The following is a 17,494-nucleotide window of genomic DNA, read 5'->3' on the forward strand; positions in this document are numbered from 1 at the left end:
ACAGAGTGCAAGCTGGGGAGGGGCAGAGAGACAGGAGGACACAGAATCCAAAGCAGGCCCAGGCTCCAAGCTGTCAGCACAGAGCCCAACGTGGGGCTCAAACCCACGAGCCACAAGATCATGACCCAAGCTGAAATGAGACATCCAACTGACTGAGCCACCCAGGCGCCCCTGATGAGTGATTTTAAATTGAAATCTGGATATTTGGGGTATTGTTGTGAGACTCTGGATGTCACTAAACCTTTTGCTTTAGCTGGCTTCTTCTGACACTGCTCTAGCAGAGGAAGGGGGAGGCACCACCTCATTACTGTCAGATGGGAGGCAAAAGTTCAGGTTCCTCAGTCTCCATTTTAATACCCAAGGGGAGAAAGGGATTCCTCATTATTCCTTAACAGTCAGAACTCCCCATTAGGCCTTCACTGATATTACCTTCTGGCTGGGGGCAGAAGGAATGTCTCATTAGCATTCTCACATGGTGTCCACTGACACCACCTTCCCCGGTCCTCTGCCTAGAGAGAGTGCACTTTTGTTCAGAGCAATTCTGAATGTGCCTCTTGGCACTTCCAGGTTGGAAGCTTCTTCAGCTCAAGTTGAGACACGCAAAACAAAAACAAAACCCAAGGAAGTCACCATCATGGTGTTACTTGGGTCCCAAGGTCTCTAACCAGTCAGTCTTCCTCTCTCCACCTTTTAGAGTCTTATTTTTGTTTCATATATAATGTCTGGGGTTTTTAGAGTAGGAAGAACAGGAAAAAACATATCTATTCCATCTTCCCAGAAATGGAAGTCCTCCATTTGTTTTTTTAAGTAATCCAATTTTTCTACTATTGTCAATTATAATAACATTAAGCATTTTTATAACTGTAACTTGTTCATTTGCAGCTGAGTTCTGATCTATCATTGCACAGAAACAGAAATTACATGGTTACTAAATTACCTTGTGCTGTCAGTTCCTCTACCCTTTATCATTTATATTTTCTCAATTCTCTCCCTTTAAAACAAAACAACTCAATGAATGGGATACATTTCCACCACCCTTCCTTCAATACTACGTTTGGTTTAGATCTAAACAAATGAGATCAAAAGATTAAGTAAATACATCAATTCTTAGTTACAAACACCATGGTAATGTTTCATTTATTTAATTTTTTAAAATTTTGTAAATGTTTTTATTTATTTTTTAGACAGAGACAGAGCATGAGCCGGGGGGGGGGGGGGGGGGGCGGGGCAGAGAGAGAGGGAGACACAGAACCCAAAGTAGGCTCCAAGCTCTGAGCTGTCAGCACAGAGCCCAACACGGGGCTTGAACCCATGGACTGTGAGATCATGACCTGAGCTGAAGTTGGACGCTCAACCAACTGAGCCACCCAGACGCCTCTATTTAATTTAATGGTCAAAAATAGGTAGTTAGTTTCAAGTTTTTATTTAAATTCCATTTAGTTAACATATGGCATAACATTAATTTCAGTAGAATTTAGTGATTCATCACTTACATATAACACCCACTGCTCATCACAACAAGTGTATTCCTAATACCCATCACCCATTTAACCCATCTCTTACCCACCTTTCCTCCAGCAAACTTCAGTTTGTTCTCTATAGTTAAGACTCTGTTTGGGGGCGCCTGGGTGGCTCAGTCAATTAAGTGTTTGACTTTGGCTCAAGTCTCACACGAACATGATCTCATAGTTCATGAGTTTAAGCCCCATGCCAGGCCCTGTGCTGACAGCTCAGAGCCTGGAGCCTGCTTCGGATTCTGTGTCTCCCTCTCTCTCTGCCCCTTCCCAGCTCTCTCTCAAAAATAAATAAACATTAAAAAAAATTACAAACAAAAAAAGAATCTGTCTTATGGTTTGCCTCCCTCTCCCCCCATACCGCGATCATCTGTTTCACGTGAGTGAAATCATATGGTATATGTCTTTTCTCTGACTGATTTTACTTAGCATAAACTCTCGAGCTCCATCCAGATCACTGCAAATGTCAAGATTTCATTGTTTTTGATGGCTGAGTAATATTCCACTGCATGTATACCACATCTTCTTTATTCATCAATCAATGGACATTTGGGCTCTTTCCATAATTTGGCTACTGTTGATAATGCTGCTATAAACATCAGGGTACATGTGCCCCTCTGAATCAGTATTTTTGTATCATTTGGGTAAATGCCCAGTAGTGCATTTAGTGCGTAGTAGATAGATCAAAGGGCAGTTCTATTTTCAATTTTTTGAGGGAAGCTCCATACTGTTTTCCAGAATGGCTGCACCAGTTTGCATTCCTACCAACAGCGTAAGAGGGTTTCCCCTTCTCCACATCCTTGCCAAAATCTGTTGTCTTATGTTAATTTTAGCCATTTTGACAGGTGTGAGGTAGTATCTCAACGTGGTCTGGATTTGTATTTCCCTGATGATAGGTGATATTGAGCATTTTTTCATGTGCCTATTAGCCATCTGTATGTTTTCTCTGGAAAAATGTCTATTCATGTCTTTTGCCCATTTCTTCACTGGATTATTTGGTTTTTGGGTGTTGAGTTTGAGAAGTTCTTTATAGATTTTGGATACTAACCCTTTATCAGATAGATTATTTGCAAATATCTTCTCCCATTCCATCAGTTTCCTTTTAGTCTTATTGACTGTTTCCTTCCCAATGCAGGAGACTTTTATCTTGATAAAGTCCCAATAGTTCATGTTTGCTTTCATTTCCCTTGCCTCTGGAGATGTGTCTAGTAAGAAGTTGCTATAGCTGAAGTCAAAGAGGTTGCTGCCTGTGTTCTCTTCTAGGATTTTAATGGTTTCCTATTTTACATTGAAGTCTTTCATTCATTTTGAATGTACTGTTGTGTATGGTGTAAGAAAGTGATCCAGTTTCATTCTTCTGCAAGCTGCTATTCAGTTTTCCAAAGACCATTTGTTGACAGACCTTCTTCCATTGGATATTCTTTCCTGCTTTGTTGAAGATGAGCTGACCATATAGTTGCAGGTCCATTTCTGAGTTTTCTATTCTGTTCCATTGGTCTATGCGTTTGTTTTTGTGCAAGTACCATACTGTCTTGACTCAGTTTTGTAATATAGCTTGAAATCCAGAATTATGATGCCTCCAACTTTGCTTATCTTTTTCAGGATTGCTTTGGCTATTTGGGGTCCTGTGTGAGTCCATACAAACTTGAGGACTGTATGTTCTAGCTGTGAAAAATGCTGATGGTATTTTGATAGGGATTGCATTAAATGTGTAGATTGCTTTGGGTAGTTTAGACATTTTAACAATAATTGTTTTTCCAGTCCATGAGCATGGGATGTTTTTCCACTGTGTCATCTTCAACTTCTTTCAGAAGTGTTCCATAGTTTTCAGCATACAAATCTTTTACCTCTTTGGTTAGGTTTATTCCTACGTATCTTATGTTTTTGGTGCAATTGTAAATTGGATCTATTCCTTAATTTCTCTTTCTGCTGCTTCATCATTTGCGTATAGAAATCCAACAGATTTCTGTATGTTGACTTTTATATTCTGCGACTTTATTGAATTTATGGATCAGTTCTAACAGCTTTTTTGGTGGACTCTTTTGGATTTTCTACATACAGTATCATGTCATCCGCGAATAGTGAAAATTTGATTTCTTCCTTGCCATCTTGGATGCCTTTCATTTCTTTTTGTTGTCTGAACTGCTGACGCTAGGACTATGTTAAATAGTAATGGTGAGGGTGGACAACGCTGTCTTGTTACTGACCTGAGAGGAAAAGCTCTCAGTTTTTCCCCATTGAGAATGAACATTAGCTGTGGATCTTTCATATATGGCCTTCATGATGTGGAGGTAGGTTTTGTTTTGTTTTGTTTTTTAATCAAGAATGGATGCTGTACTTCGTCAAATGCTTTTTGTGCATCTAATGAGAGGATCATATGGTTCTTATCCTTTGCTTTCATTGATGTGGTGTATCATGTTGATTGATTTGCCAATAATAAATGACGCTTGCAACCCAGGAATGAATCCCATTTGATCATGGTGAATGATTCTCTTAATATACTGTTGGATTTGATTTGTTAGCATTTTGTTGAGAATTTTTGCATGCATGTTCATCAAGGATATTGGCCTAGAATTCTTTTTTAGTAGGGTCTTTGTCTGGTTTGGGGATCAATGTAATTCTGGCCTCATAGAATGAGTTTGGAAGTTTTCTTTCCATTTCTATTTTTTGAAAACAGTTTGAGAAGAACAGGTATTAACTCTTCTTTAAATGTTTGGTAGAGGGGCGCCTGGGTGGCTCAGTAGGTTGGTTAAGCATCCAACTTTGGTTCAGGTCATGATCTCATGCTTCGTGAGTTTGAGCCACACATCAGGCTCTGTGCTGACAGCTCAGAGCCTGGAGCCTGCTTCGGATTCTCTCTCTCTCTCTCTCTCTCTCTCTCTCTCTGCTGCCCCCCCCCCCCCCCCCCCGCCGGCCAACTCATGCTCTGTGTCTCTAAAAATGAATAAATGTTAAAAAAAAAAAAACATTTTTAACATTTGGTAGAACTCCCCTGGGAAGCGATCAGGCCCTAGACTTTTGTTTGTTGAGAGATTTTGGATTACTGTTTCAATTTCTTTGCTGGTTGTCAATCTGTTCAAGTTTTCTATTTCTTCCTGTTTCAATTTTGGTAGTTTATGTGTTTCTAGAAATTTATCCATTGCTTAAAGATTGCCCAATTTGTTGGCATGTAATTTTTCATAAAATTCTCTTATAATTATTTGCATTTCTGTGGTGTTGGTTGTGATCTCTCCTATTTGTGATTTTATTTATTTGGGTCCTCTCTTCTTTTCGTAAGTCTGGCTAGGAGTTTGTCAATTTTACTTCTTTCAAAGAACCAGCTCCGGGTTTCATTGATCTGTTCCACTGAGTTTTGTTTCTATTTGTTTCATTTATTTCTGCTTGATCTTTATTATTTCCCTTCTTCTGCTGGCTTTCAGCTTGATTTGTTGTTTTCTAGCTCATTTAGGTGTAAGGTTAGGTTGTACATTTGACATTTTTCTTGCTTCTTGAGCTAGGCCTGTATTGCTATATTCTTTCCTTTTATGACCTCTGTTGCTGCATCCCAAAGGTTTATGACTGTCACATTTTCATTATCAATTGTTTCCATGTACTTTTTATTTCTTCTTGTATTTCCTGGTTGACCCATTCATTCTTTAGTAGGATGGCTTTAATCTCCATGTATTTTTGGTCTTTTCAAATTTTTTCTTGTGGTTGACTTCAAGTTTCATACTATTGTGGTCAGAAAACATGCACAGTATGATCTCAATCTTTTTGCACTTGTTGAGGCCTGATTTAAGACCTAGTATATGATCTATTCTGGAGATTTTCCCATGTGCACTTTAAAAGAATGTATATTTTGCTGCTTTAGGATGAAATGTTCTGAATATATCTGTTAAGTCCATCTAGACCAATGTGTCATTCAAAGCCATTGTTTCCTTGTTGATTTTCTACTTAATCTGTCCATTGATGTGAGATATTAAAGCCCCCTACTTTTATTGTATTATTATGAATGAGTTCCTTTATGTTTAATGGTTGTACCTATTTGGGTTCTCTCAAGTTGGGGGCATAAATATTTACAATTGTTAGGTCTTCGTGTGAGATACACACTTTTATTATGATACAGTACCCTTCTTCATCTCTTGCTACAATCTTCAGTTTAAAATCTTGTTTGTCTGATATTAAGTACTGCTACTCTGGCTTTCTTTTGACGTCCATTAGCATGATAAATGGTTCTCACTATCCCCTCACTTTCAATCTGCGGGTGTCTTTAGGTCTATAAAATGAGTCCCTTATAGGCAGCATATAGATGGGTCTTGTTTTTTTATCCACCATTCGGACACCCTACGTCTTTTGATTGGAGTATCTGGTCCATTTACATTCAGTGATTATTGATAGATATGAATTTAGTGCCATCTTATTACTCATTTTGTTGTTTCTAGAGATTTCCTTTCTCTAGTCTCTGTCACTTTTGGTCTTTCTTTCCCAAAGAGTCCCCTTTAATATTTCTTGCAAGGCTGGTTTAATGCTCATGAACTCCTTTAGTTTTAGTTTTTCTGGGCAACTATCTCTCCTTCTATTCTGAATGATAGCCTTGCTGGATAAGAATAATTTGGGCTGCATATTTTTCCCACTTAGCACACTGAATATAACATGCCACTCCCTCTGTCCTGCAAAGTTTTTGTCGAGAGATCTGATGCTACCCTTATTTGTCTTCCCTTGTAAGTTAGGGACTTCTTTTGTCTTGCTGCTCTTATGATTTTTTTATCTCTATATTTTGCAAATTCAACTATGGTATGTCTTGGCATTGGCCTGCTTTTGTTGATTTTGATGGGAGCTCTTTGTGCCTCCTGGATTTAGAGGTCTCTTTCCTTCCCCAGGTTAGGGAAGTTTTCAGCTATAATTTCTTCAAATAAACCCTCTTCCCCCTCTTCCCTCTTCTTCTCCTTCTTCTTCTTCTGGGATTTCTAGAAGAATTTTATCTATACTCCTGAATGTTATTATGCTTTATGGAGTCACTGAGTTTCTAAGTCTACATCTGTGATCCAGTGTTTTTCTTTCCCTCTTCTTTTCAGCTTCATTATTTTCCCTAATTTTATCTTCTGTATCACTTAGTTCCTCTGCTTTCAGTTTTGTATCTTGGTTAAAGTATTTTTTACTTCAGCCTGACTAGTTTTTAGGGCTTTTATCTCTGTGCTAAGGGACTCCCTGGTGTCTTCTATGCTTTTCTCAAGCTCAGCTAGTATCTCTATGATTCCTGCTTTAGATTTTGGATCAGGCATATTACTTATATCCGTTTCAATTAGATCCCTGGCCATGACCTTTTCTTGTTCTTTCTTTTGGGATCAATTTCTCCATCTTGGCATTATGTCTATGTCTCTGCTGTCTTCTCTGTGTTAGAAAAGCCTGTTAAGTTTCTGCCTCCTGAGAGTAACGGCTTTATGAAGAAGAGGCCATATACTGTCCAGGGTCTGGTGCTTCAGGAAGTGTCTCTGGTGTATTCTGTGTACACTCTGCTGCTGTGTTTTGGCTGCTCTTTCCCTCAGGTCAGTCCTCTGCAGTTACTCCTTGCCTGCAGTGGGGAGTGTTTGGACGTTGGCCAGAGTGTGGCTGGCAGGTTTTAATTAGGTGTGCTCTAGTCTGTCTGCTTGTTAAAATAGACCTGATGCTATTTCCACCAGAGTTGAAGCTTTGCAGAACTCTATGGTCGGGGGTTTGTGCTGGTCTCCTGGGGGAGGGGCTTGCTGCTTTGGTTCTCAGGCACACTTCCCTACAAAAAGCAGAGGGGAGCAAAGTACAGAGGGGTGGGCCTTTATGTAAGCGGTTCAGGCCACCACTGTTGGTGCTGTGCTGCTTACTGAAGTCAGTTTACCCTGAGGGATGGGGACAGAAATGGCACCAGCCCCCTCCCTCATGCCCAGAGTGAGAGTTCATGCCCACTGCTGTTCGAGGAGCCCTCCTAGAAGAGCAAACAATCTCCCCCAATGTCCCAGGTTTCCTTCAGCTCACTGCCTTCACCCTGCCTATGTGTGGGGCATCTGCCCATCCAACAGCACAATGTGTCTGTGTTCTATCCCAGGCAGGCTGGCTGAGTTTTAAAACTCCAAACTTTAGGGAACTAGTGTGGTATGGACTCACACTGGTCCTCTAAGGGAGGGTCTTGCCACATTGGGACTGATGTAGGTTTGTCCCAGAAGGGCAGTTGCAGCAAAGAGCAGGGGTGTGGAATCTGGAGTAAAGCACAGCAAAGAGCCACTGTCCACATTAGCTGCCTTCAGCAGATGGCTCTGTGCCTATGCTGAGGGGCAAGGGAGGGTTAATGGTGCCCACCAGCCCTTTTGTCTCTGGAGAGACAATGCCACCTTTCCCAGATGCTCTGTAAGAAGGGGGAACCACCTCTCCCAGTACACCATCTGCCCCTGGGCTATCTGCCCTTCTTCTCTACAGGAGCACTACAGTGCCCTCTGGGCTCCACACCACCCATGCCACAGACCTCCAAAACTCAAGTCTTTGGGCCTTGTTGGTTGTAAAAACACAAAAATCAGCCCCTCTCCTTTTCCCAGTCAATGGTTTTGGAGAAGTGTTTTCCTTGTGTGATCCCCTATCTCTCTCTCTCTCTGTTTCTTTCTCTCTCTCTCTCATCTTTGCAGCACCCATGATCTACTTCTCCCCCAAATCATATCTCCACACCTACCTTCCACGATGTGGCCTCTTCTCTCCCTCTAGTTGTGCAGTTTGTTCTGTCAGTCTTTAGATCAATTTCTTGGTTATTCAGAATGATTTGATATTTATCTAGCTGTGTTCAAGGAACAAGCCAAGCCTAGGGCGCTCCTACTACTCCACCATCTTAAATCCTATCCAGTAATGTTTTAAAATATTCATTTTCAAAGAGGTCTTAGATTAGCAATGGAGAAGATGTCTAACAGTTAAAGATTTTTACTAGAGCCAGCCTAGTACTAACTATCTAGATTGCTACCCACTTGTTTCTTCCAATTACAAAATTTCTTTCTAATTTGAGGTTTAAATAATTTATTAGCTAAGGCCCATCTACATATCTCATAACACACTGGTAGAAACAAAGACATTTTAGTAATTACCTATATCTAACCTGAAGGACTCTGATTTTCCTACACTACATTCAGACACCTGACCAAAAAATATTGGTCACCACTTCTCCCTCCCCCATTATGTGCCACACACTATGCGAGGGTCTGGAAATACTGATATGAACAACATCAACATTTGCCCTTTTATATGCTTGTGAACTTCCTGAGACAGTGCTATACAAAAGCAATGCTTCTCAGACTTTTCTACCACCTAACCCAAGTATTCAGAAACCTGGAGAACTCAAGGTAGAAAACAGTCTACTTAGTCTTAAGTCTTCTGACTTATCCTTAAAATTCAGAGGGATACTACTAGCCATGATATATTCACATTTGGTTTAATTACAAAACATTTTTGGGGCACCTAGATGGCTCAGTTGGTTAAGCGTCCACCTTCGGCTCAAGTCACGATCTCATGGTTCATGGATTCAAGCCCCACGCTGGGCTCTGTGCAGACAGCTCAGAGCCTGGAGCCTGCTTTGGATTCTGTGTCTCCCTCTCTCTCTGCCCCTCCCCAACTCTCTCTCTGGTGCTCTCTTTCAAAAATAAATATTTTTTAAAAATTAAAAAAAAATTTCCCTGAGAAATATCTTTGAATAAAATTGAATATAACAATTTTATGCAACATAAAAGGAAGATATGTAACATTTCTACCATGGTTTGTATACCCCAACCCACATCTAGAGCCCAGTTGAGAATCACTTTACTAACAGAACAACTGTCCAACACATTATAAATAAAACAGCAATCCTACCTCTACCTCTCTTGGCATCCCTGGCATACTCTGTCTTAATGTTCTTCATAGCACTTACCATAAACTGAAATTTTACATGCTTCTATAATTACTGTCTGACTCTTCCCCACTAGAATATGAGATTCGTAACAGCAAAAGTCTATTTGGTTCACTACTCTGTTCCCAGTACCTAGAACAGTGCTTAACATAATTGGCGTTCAATATGTTGATAATTATTGAATAAGCAAATGAGAATCACAGCAATCCTCACTTTTATTTCTTACATAAGAACTCAACCTCCTTTATCATTATCTATCCTCCGAATGTCCTTCTATGATGATAAAATACAAAATCTTTTAAGATAACCTATTTCAGTTTTCCTACTGCTGATAAAGATTATGTTCGAAGATGTAGCCAATTAAAATTGCTACTCTAAGAGCTTCAAATTTTTATGCCCTTTTCAAAGGTTCCCTATGTTTCAGTTGGCATACATTTTAAATATTCCCTTGAGGTCTTACAGATTCTTTGCAAAATATTCAGCTGGAGAAAGGAGTGGCAAGAAAGGAGTAAAATAGAGGCAGAAGTAGTTGGTGACTGGATGGGTGCTGAGAAAGAAAGAGGTGATATTGGAGATGATACCATTAGTTCTGGTAATGGAACACCTTACTGCAGTCTATCATCCCCACCTGAAGGTCAATCACCAAGCTGACTAGACAGATACCAAGCTGACTAGACAGATACCCCTTCCCAGGTCTTGGTTACTCAAGTGCACAAACTAAGACTGTCTGCTTACTTTGGATTACTCAGCTGGGAATCTTTAGACCTGCTCGGTCCAAATCAATAACCACTAGCCAGACGTGGCTTCTGACACTTTAACTGTGGCTAGAATGACTCAAGAACTGAATGCTGAATTTTATTTAATTTTTATTTAAATATAAAAGCAGAAGCAACACAGGGGTGTGTGGATGACTCAGATGGTTGAGCATCTGACTCTTGATTTCGGCTCAGGTCATGATCTCATGGTTTGTGGGTTCAAACCCCGTGTCAGGCTCCATGCTGGCAGTGCAGAGCCTGCTTGAATATTCTCTCTTTCTCTCTCTGCTCCTCCCCCACTTGCACTCTGTCTCTCTCGCTCTCAAATTATATACATAAACTTTAAAAAATAAAAAAATTAAAAAGCTGAAGTAACACTAACCATGACTTTATTGTTTGGTAGAGCTACATTTCACTTTAACTGGTGCACTGTATAAATTATTATTATTGTATTTAGTGGTGCACATGTACATCTTAGTTTTTTTTTTAACTTAGCTACCAAAACTTTTAAATTACATATGTGGCTTGCATCATATCTCTATTGGACAGTACTACTCTGCAACAGTGGTTCTCAACTGGGACCACTTTGTCCCCCAGGGGACATCTGGCAAGCTCTAGAAACATTTTTGGTTGTCACAACTTGGGAGTGCTATTGGCATCTAGCAGGCAGAGGCCAAAGGTGATACTAAACATTCTACAACGCACAAGATAACTTTGTTTTGGAAACAAAATATACCTGAATACCACCACTGCCACTACCTCAGTTCTTTTATCAAAGTACAACAGAGAAAAGCACCCATTACGTAGGTCAAGTGCCCATTACATAAGAAGTAATGAGGGGTGACAATGATGGCTGATGTTAATAGAAAGGTTTTTGTGGAAGAGGAAGAATTTTGATCACAGAAGAAGGGTGGCAGGAGTTTAAAAGGCAAAAACAAAAGGATGAGGAACACATTTTCTTTTATTGTTAAAGAAAACTACTACCAACAAAATGCAAATTGCACTCATGAAAATGAATGATAAGCCTCAGGCTAGTCAGAACCAGAAACTCTTGCAACAGTTTAGGGAAGGAGGTCTTGAGGCCTTAAGCTAAGTATACTGTAGCTCAGAAGGAACAAATGGAATAAACGCTTAGTACTTTGAAAGCAGTTTTTTCTTTAAACATCCTTATCATATACAGTATAGAAACTATTTCAAGAATGACAAATGAGCATTATAATGTGTTTAAACAAAAAATAAAGTAGATGGCCATTTTTTTCCATTATTAATCAGTAGTCCCAAACAAGATTAGACCAAGTCTGAAGCTAAGGCTGAAAAAGGCTTTTAGGCAGACAACGTTACCTTTCTGGGTCAAGTGCCTTCTCATTTTTCATCCATCTAATGGCTGGAGGAGGAAGTCCTGAAGCGACACACGGCAACACTGCATTCTGACCAAGGACTCTGACTAAGGAAGAAGGTTGTTTCAGAAATACCAAGTTTGATGTGAACTCAGGATCTAAAAAATAGAAGACAATAATTAAGAAAGCACTTTACCACTTTCATCATGAGGACTTGCAATTTCCTGTTCAGTCTGTGTGGTTTTATTTATTTTTTAAGTAGGCTCCATGCCCAATGTGGGGCTTGAACTCATGACCCTGAGATCAAGAGCTGCATGCTTTACTGTCTGAGCCAGTCAGGCACCCTGTTTGGCTTTATATAACTAAATATTTTAAGAAAAAGTGACACAAGAAAATTCCAATTAAATTAGCAAGCATTTCTTAAGTCATTTCAGTGTGCAAAAACATTGTGCTACGCTCTCTGGGGGCCTTAAAGATGTACAAGTTATAGCTCCTAACATAAGGTGCTTACTGACCAACTGAGAGATTATTTGACATGAATCCCCTTCACCTTAAAAGACTGGATAAGGGGGTGTCTGCGTGTCTCAGTCGGTTAAGCGTCCAACACTTAGTTTCGGCTCAGATCATGATCTTGCGGTATGTGAGTTTGAGCCCTGTGTTGGGCTCTGCTGCTTGGGATTCTCTCTCTCTGCCCCTCCCCCCACTCATGCTATCTCTATCTCTCTCAAATAAATAAACTTTAAAAATAAAAAATAAAAGACTGGATAAGTAAATGTTTCATGAGTGGTTCAAAGAGAAAAGACTGAGCAAGTTCAGGATCCTTAACAGCATCCTCTCCATTCATAGGGGTATCATAAGAGGTTTCCTTTACATCCCTGTATCTGTGTTACTTATGAAAATCTTTCTGAGTTTTGTCTCTTTACCTTACTCACGCAGTCTGTCAATCCTTTGATTTTTACAATGGTACAGCTATGAGGCTACTACTCGGAGTGTGTCCACTTTATATAGCTGCCCTCTTATGGACATCTGAAAAGGCTACACTTTTATGGGTAGAACATCTATTTCCAGTATTAAGTTTTGAGAAGACAGACCATTCTCAGGTAAAGAGACATGATTCTTGTCTCCATATTCTTAGGAAAAGATATTCTACAGCCACGGTAACCACCACCAGGGCTGGCTTTAACCTCGTGTAACTAATTGATGACAGTTCTGTAGCCATGGTAACAAATAAACAAGGTCTAACAGATCAGTGACAACTCGCTTCAGTGAACATGCCTTGGAAAGTCAGCCAATGAGTGATAGCCTCAGGCTTTAGAAGTCAGCCATTCAGCAGTGGAATTACTTGCTTCTATAGCTGACATTAACCTGCTCTCGCCTCTGTAACCAACCGTTAAACATGCTTCTTTGGCTGACATCAACCCACCATTGCCTCTTAACCAACATACCAAAAACAACGTCTTCCCCAAAATTCTATATGAGATTAGCAGTTTGCATTAATTCAAGAAGACTGTGCTTGAAAGTATGGTTTTCTCTTACTTAAGTAAAAAGAAACATTCAGTACTTCGTTTATGTTTCAGATATTGAGTGGTGGCTCATCCCTTGACACTGAAAAATCTTGTTTCCTTGGATCCGGTTTTAAGGATTTGCTTGAATGGTACCCCAGGTATAAAGAAGAAACAGGACCTCTGCCATGTAAAAGCAAGTCAGGAAGTAGGCTGGAAGACACTGCGATATGGTAATAGTTCTCTTCCCCACCGCCCCCAGATTTAGCTACATTTAATCAAATTTTGATAGAAACAGACACCTTTGAACAAATATCTATTGTCTTCTGTTCTGCCAGTTACCATTCTTGGCAGCAAAATTCCCTACCCTTATTGAGCTTACCTACTATTAGGGGAGAGAGACAAGAAACAAGACAGCATATGTCAGATAGTGATATGTTCTGAAGTAAAACGAAGCAGAAGAGGAAACTATGGGGTGGAAATGGAAGACTTATTTTAAACAGTGGTCAAGGAAGGCTTAACTGATACAGTGACATTTGAGCAAAGAAATAAGACAGTTGATTCAGGCAGACATCTGAGGGAAGAAAGGACTCCAGGCAGAGCAAATGCCAAGTAGCAAGACCTAAAGCAAAACAGTGTTTGGAATGTTCTAGAAACATAAGGTGGCCACAATCACAAAGTGAGGGAGAGAAGAGTACCAGATGGAAGGAGTGTTATGGGAAGAGAGGTGGCATTAAGATTATATAAATCCTGGGGCACCTGGGTGGCTTAGTCGGTAAAGCATCCGACTTCTGCTCAGGTCATGATCTTGTGGTTTGTGGGTTCGAGCCCCACATCGGGCTCTATGCTGACAGCTCAGAGCCTGGAGCCTGCTTCAGATTCTGTGTCTCCCCCTCTTGCTGCCCCTCCCATGCTCATGCTCTGTCTCTCTCAATAATAAATACATGTTAAAAAAATTAAAAAAAAAAAGATTATATAAATCCTTACAGGCCAAGGACTTTAACCTTTACTCTGAGATAAGAAACCATTAGGTTTTGAGCAAAGATGTGACATGATCTAACATACATTAAAAAAAATAACTGTGGCTCCTGAGGTGTAAACACACAGGACAGGAATGCCAAGGACATGGATGATGACAACAAAGAAAGAAACTGCATTAAAAAAAAAATTAGTTCATGGGGTGCCTGGGTGGCTTGGTCGGTTAAGTGTCCGACTTCGGCTCAGGTCATGATCTCGCAGTCCATGAGTTCGAGCCCTGCGTCGGGCTCTGGGCTGATGGCTCAGAGCCTGGAGCCCGTTTCAGATTCTGTGTCTCCCTCTCTCTCTGCCCCTCCCCTGTTCATGCTCTCTCTCTGTCTCAAAAATAAATAAACATTAAAAAAAAAAATTTTTTTTAAATTAGTTCAAAGCTCATCAGGAACACCCTCAAGCATCGCTGTTCAAACACTGGTCTCACTTTGCAAGCCAATCCATAGACCAAAAATTAGCCTATGAAGTAGCTGTATATGACAAACCTGCCAAAACAACGTAAGGATGGCCCAACTATATCCATAAGCTCAGGTGTAAGGGAGAAATGTGGAGAGAATCAGGCACCCAGCAGTGGGAGTGGAAGCCGAAAGGTGAGAGATCAGGAGGCTGAAGGACTGCGGTGAGCAACAAGTGAGAGGGTGTTATGAGCAGAAGAGACACAGCCAGGAAGAGACACACAAAACAAGATCATGAGGAGAGCCAGCAGGGGCAGGAAGAGTGAGAACCCACCAAGAGAGGGAAGAAGGAGCTGGGTTTGCATTAGAATAAGGGAGTGTTATAAAGATCCAAGGACTCTTGCTTACCAGTGTCTCCAGAGATGCTGTTTTTGTTACCATTCTGCGCATCCCTTCTATGAACTAGCCTGAGCGAGTCTCTGATGCTGACGGGTAAAGACACCTAAGTGTATGAAGTATTACAGGGAAGTAGCAGATGGAGGCTTGACGAAAGACACAGAGCTAGTGTTTGGCCAAGAAGAAAGCCATAGATATGAAACACATTTTATCACTTGATACATTTTTACTGACTAATGTATTCACTAAAGAGAGGATCTTCCTGGCACGTTTTCTTTTCTCCCCCTGTAAAAAACTGAAACTCCTATGCTGACATTAACTTGTCACACCACACATCTGACAGTGTTTGATGAAAAAAGAAAATTCTAAAAGAACCATTTTTATCCATTAACGAACATAAAACCACGGGTCCTGATGACAGGGGGATACCTGGAAGAACTTTTAACTCCGCTTCATCGCTATACTTTGGCGGCCCGCCGCTCTCAACTGTGCAGCGGTAGAGCCCTCCGTCTCCTTCAGTGGCATTGCTCACAACCAGTGTCCCACTTGGAAGTTTGATGACTCTATCATCCAGAGGAAGAGGCTGTCTGTTCTGTTCCCACCTCACAAATGGGACCAGATCCACACTGACTTCGCAATTCAGAACTGCACTGTTCCCAGCATAAACTGAAGAAGGTTCTGGTTGGCTAGCAAATCTTGGAAGACCTGGACAATAAAAAAAAGAAAAGAAGAAATGAAATGTAGTTAAATGTGACTTTAAAATGCAGTCATGGGAACCAGGAGAAAGTCGGCCCCTGTGGCCATGAGTGGAACCAGGGTCCAGACGAAGGTCTGTGGGTCAGGAAATTGGCTACAATGCGGATACAGGTCAAAGAGGCAAATGTACTAGGGATAAACGGAATCAGATTCCTCACAGTTGGAGAAGCAAGGTATAAATATGGAAAAGCAGAGGGCAGAATAAATCCCATATTCGTATTGGTAGAACTGAAGTATCAGTTTAAGCTTACAGTTTTATGTGATTATACAAATATAGTTAAATGTATATATAAATGTAAATGTATATATGTATAATATATATACATTTCATAGTCATTACAAACAGACATATGTATATGTGTGTGTGTATATATATGTATACGTATATATTCTGGACGCTCTCTGGACAGAGCTAGGAGATATACACATACGTGTGTGTGTGTGTGTACATGAGTGTATGTGTGTGTACAAATATATATGAGATATACACATAGGTATGTATGTGTCTGTATAAATATAAACAAATATATATGTAAGTGTGTGTGTGTGTGTGTGTGTGTGTGTGTGTGTATATACACACACACACTTCCTAGCTCTATCCAGAGAGAGCTCAAAATCAATGCCACCTAAGTAGCAATGAGTAGATATGGTGACACAATCTTGATTTCTAAATACATTCTCCACTACAAGGAACCAATGCTCCTTGGAGAAGAAGTTCATTCTAGGACTAGAATAAGGAAAGTACAAGATAAACCTGGAACATCCTATGACAGAAGTAAGGAAGCATTCAAAGAACAACATGAACATATCAAAAAGTACACAGAAGTCAGACTGAAGGGAGTTTCCTCTAGCTAAATCTGGGATGATGATAATTAACACAGAAAAGAATAATGAATGGATGCTAAACTTGTTGGTGAAAGATGGATGATGAATAGGATATTATTAGAGTATCAAATTAGCTCTTCCCAAAATACATATTACTAATTAATGAAAGTACAAAATATTTAACTTTACAGTGGAGAAATAGAGCACTAACTTTCATTACTTTGTTAATATAGTCCATATTATATATATTTGTTAATACAGTCCATGTTAACAAAGGGATGAAAGTTTATTACAAGTAATGGAACAAAACATCGTATGCTTCCTGATAAGATACACTAAGAAAAACACAGCGTCACTTACTTCTGTGATATTCCTCCCCAAAATGCAAAACCTGAATCTATTCATAGGGGAAAACCAGAAAACACAAAATGAGATAAGGATAAACTGAAGAATGACTGGAGACCAAAAGAGCCTAAAGAGACACAACTACCAAATAAAACATGTAATCCTGGACCAGAAAGGAGTGGGAGGGACAAAGATACTGTTTTTGGTTTTTGCTATTAAGAACATTATTGAGGCAACCAGTGAAATATGAACAGTCCCTACAGTAGTATTGTATTAAGGTTAATTTCCTAAAATTGATGGATGGTTGTTTAGAAGAATATCTTTGTTTTTAGGAAATATACATGGAAGTATTTCAGTGGAGGCAGTGTCTGCAACTTACCCTTAATGGTTCAGAAAAAAAAAAAAAAAAACTGAATCGGGTCTGTGCCTATTGGGGGATAAGAAGGCAGACATGGTAAAGTGTTAACAGCTGGGTGATCTGAGTGACGAGCAGATGTAATTTCTTGGTTTCATTCTTGCAATAATTGTATGAACTTGAAATTATTTCAAAATAAAATATTAACAAGAATGCAGTCATAAATACTCTGTAGATACACGGAATGCAGTAGTTAAGAGCCTAAATTCTGGAGTCACGCAATCTGAATCTGAATCCCAACTCCACCACTTGATGGCTGTGTGACGTTAGCAAGCTACTTAACCTGGAAGCCTCAGTTTCTTCTTCAATAAAATGAGAACAATAAGAGACCTCATTGGATGTTAAAAAGGTT

The 17,494-nt window shown here is 40.0% G+C and overlaps 1 protein-coding gene across 1 annotated transcript in view; it reads right to left on the minus strand.

The window, feature by feature from the left end:
- NEO1 (neogenin 1) overlaps positions 1-17,494 on the minus strand; it is a 240,805-nt gene that overhangs the window by 150,862 nt on the left and 72,449 nt on the right. Inside the window, 2 exon segments of the mRNA XM_027067729.2 lie at positions 11,484-11,637; positions 15,231-15,506. Of these exon segments, the coding sequence (XP_026923530.2) occupies positions 11,484-11,637; positions 15,231-15,506 (430 nt within the window).

Source organism: Acinonyx jubatus, chromosome B3 (assembly GCF_027475565.1).
Source record: "Acinonyx jubatus isolate Ajub_Pintada_27869175 chromosome B3, VMU_Ajub_asm_v1.0, whole genome shotgun sequence".
Taxonomy (NCBI): Eukaryota; Metazoa; Chordata; class Mammalia; order Carnivora; family Felidae; genus Acinonyx; species Acinonyx jubatus.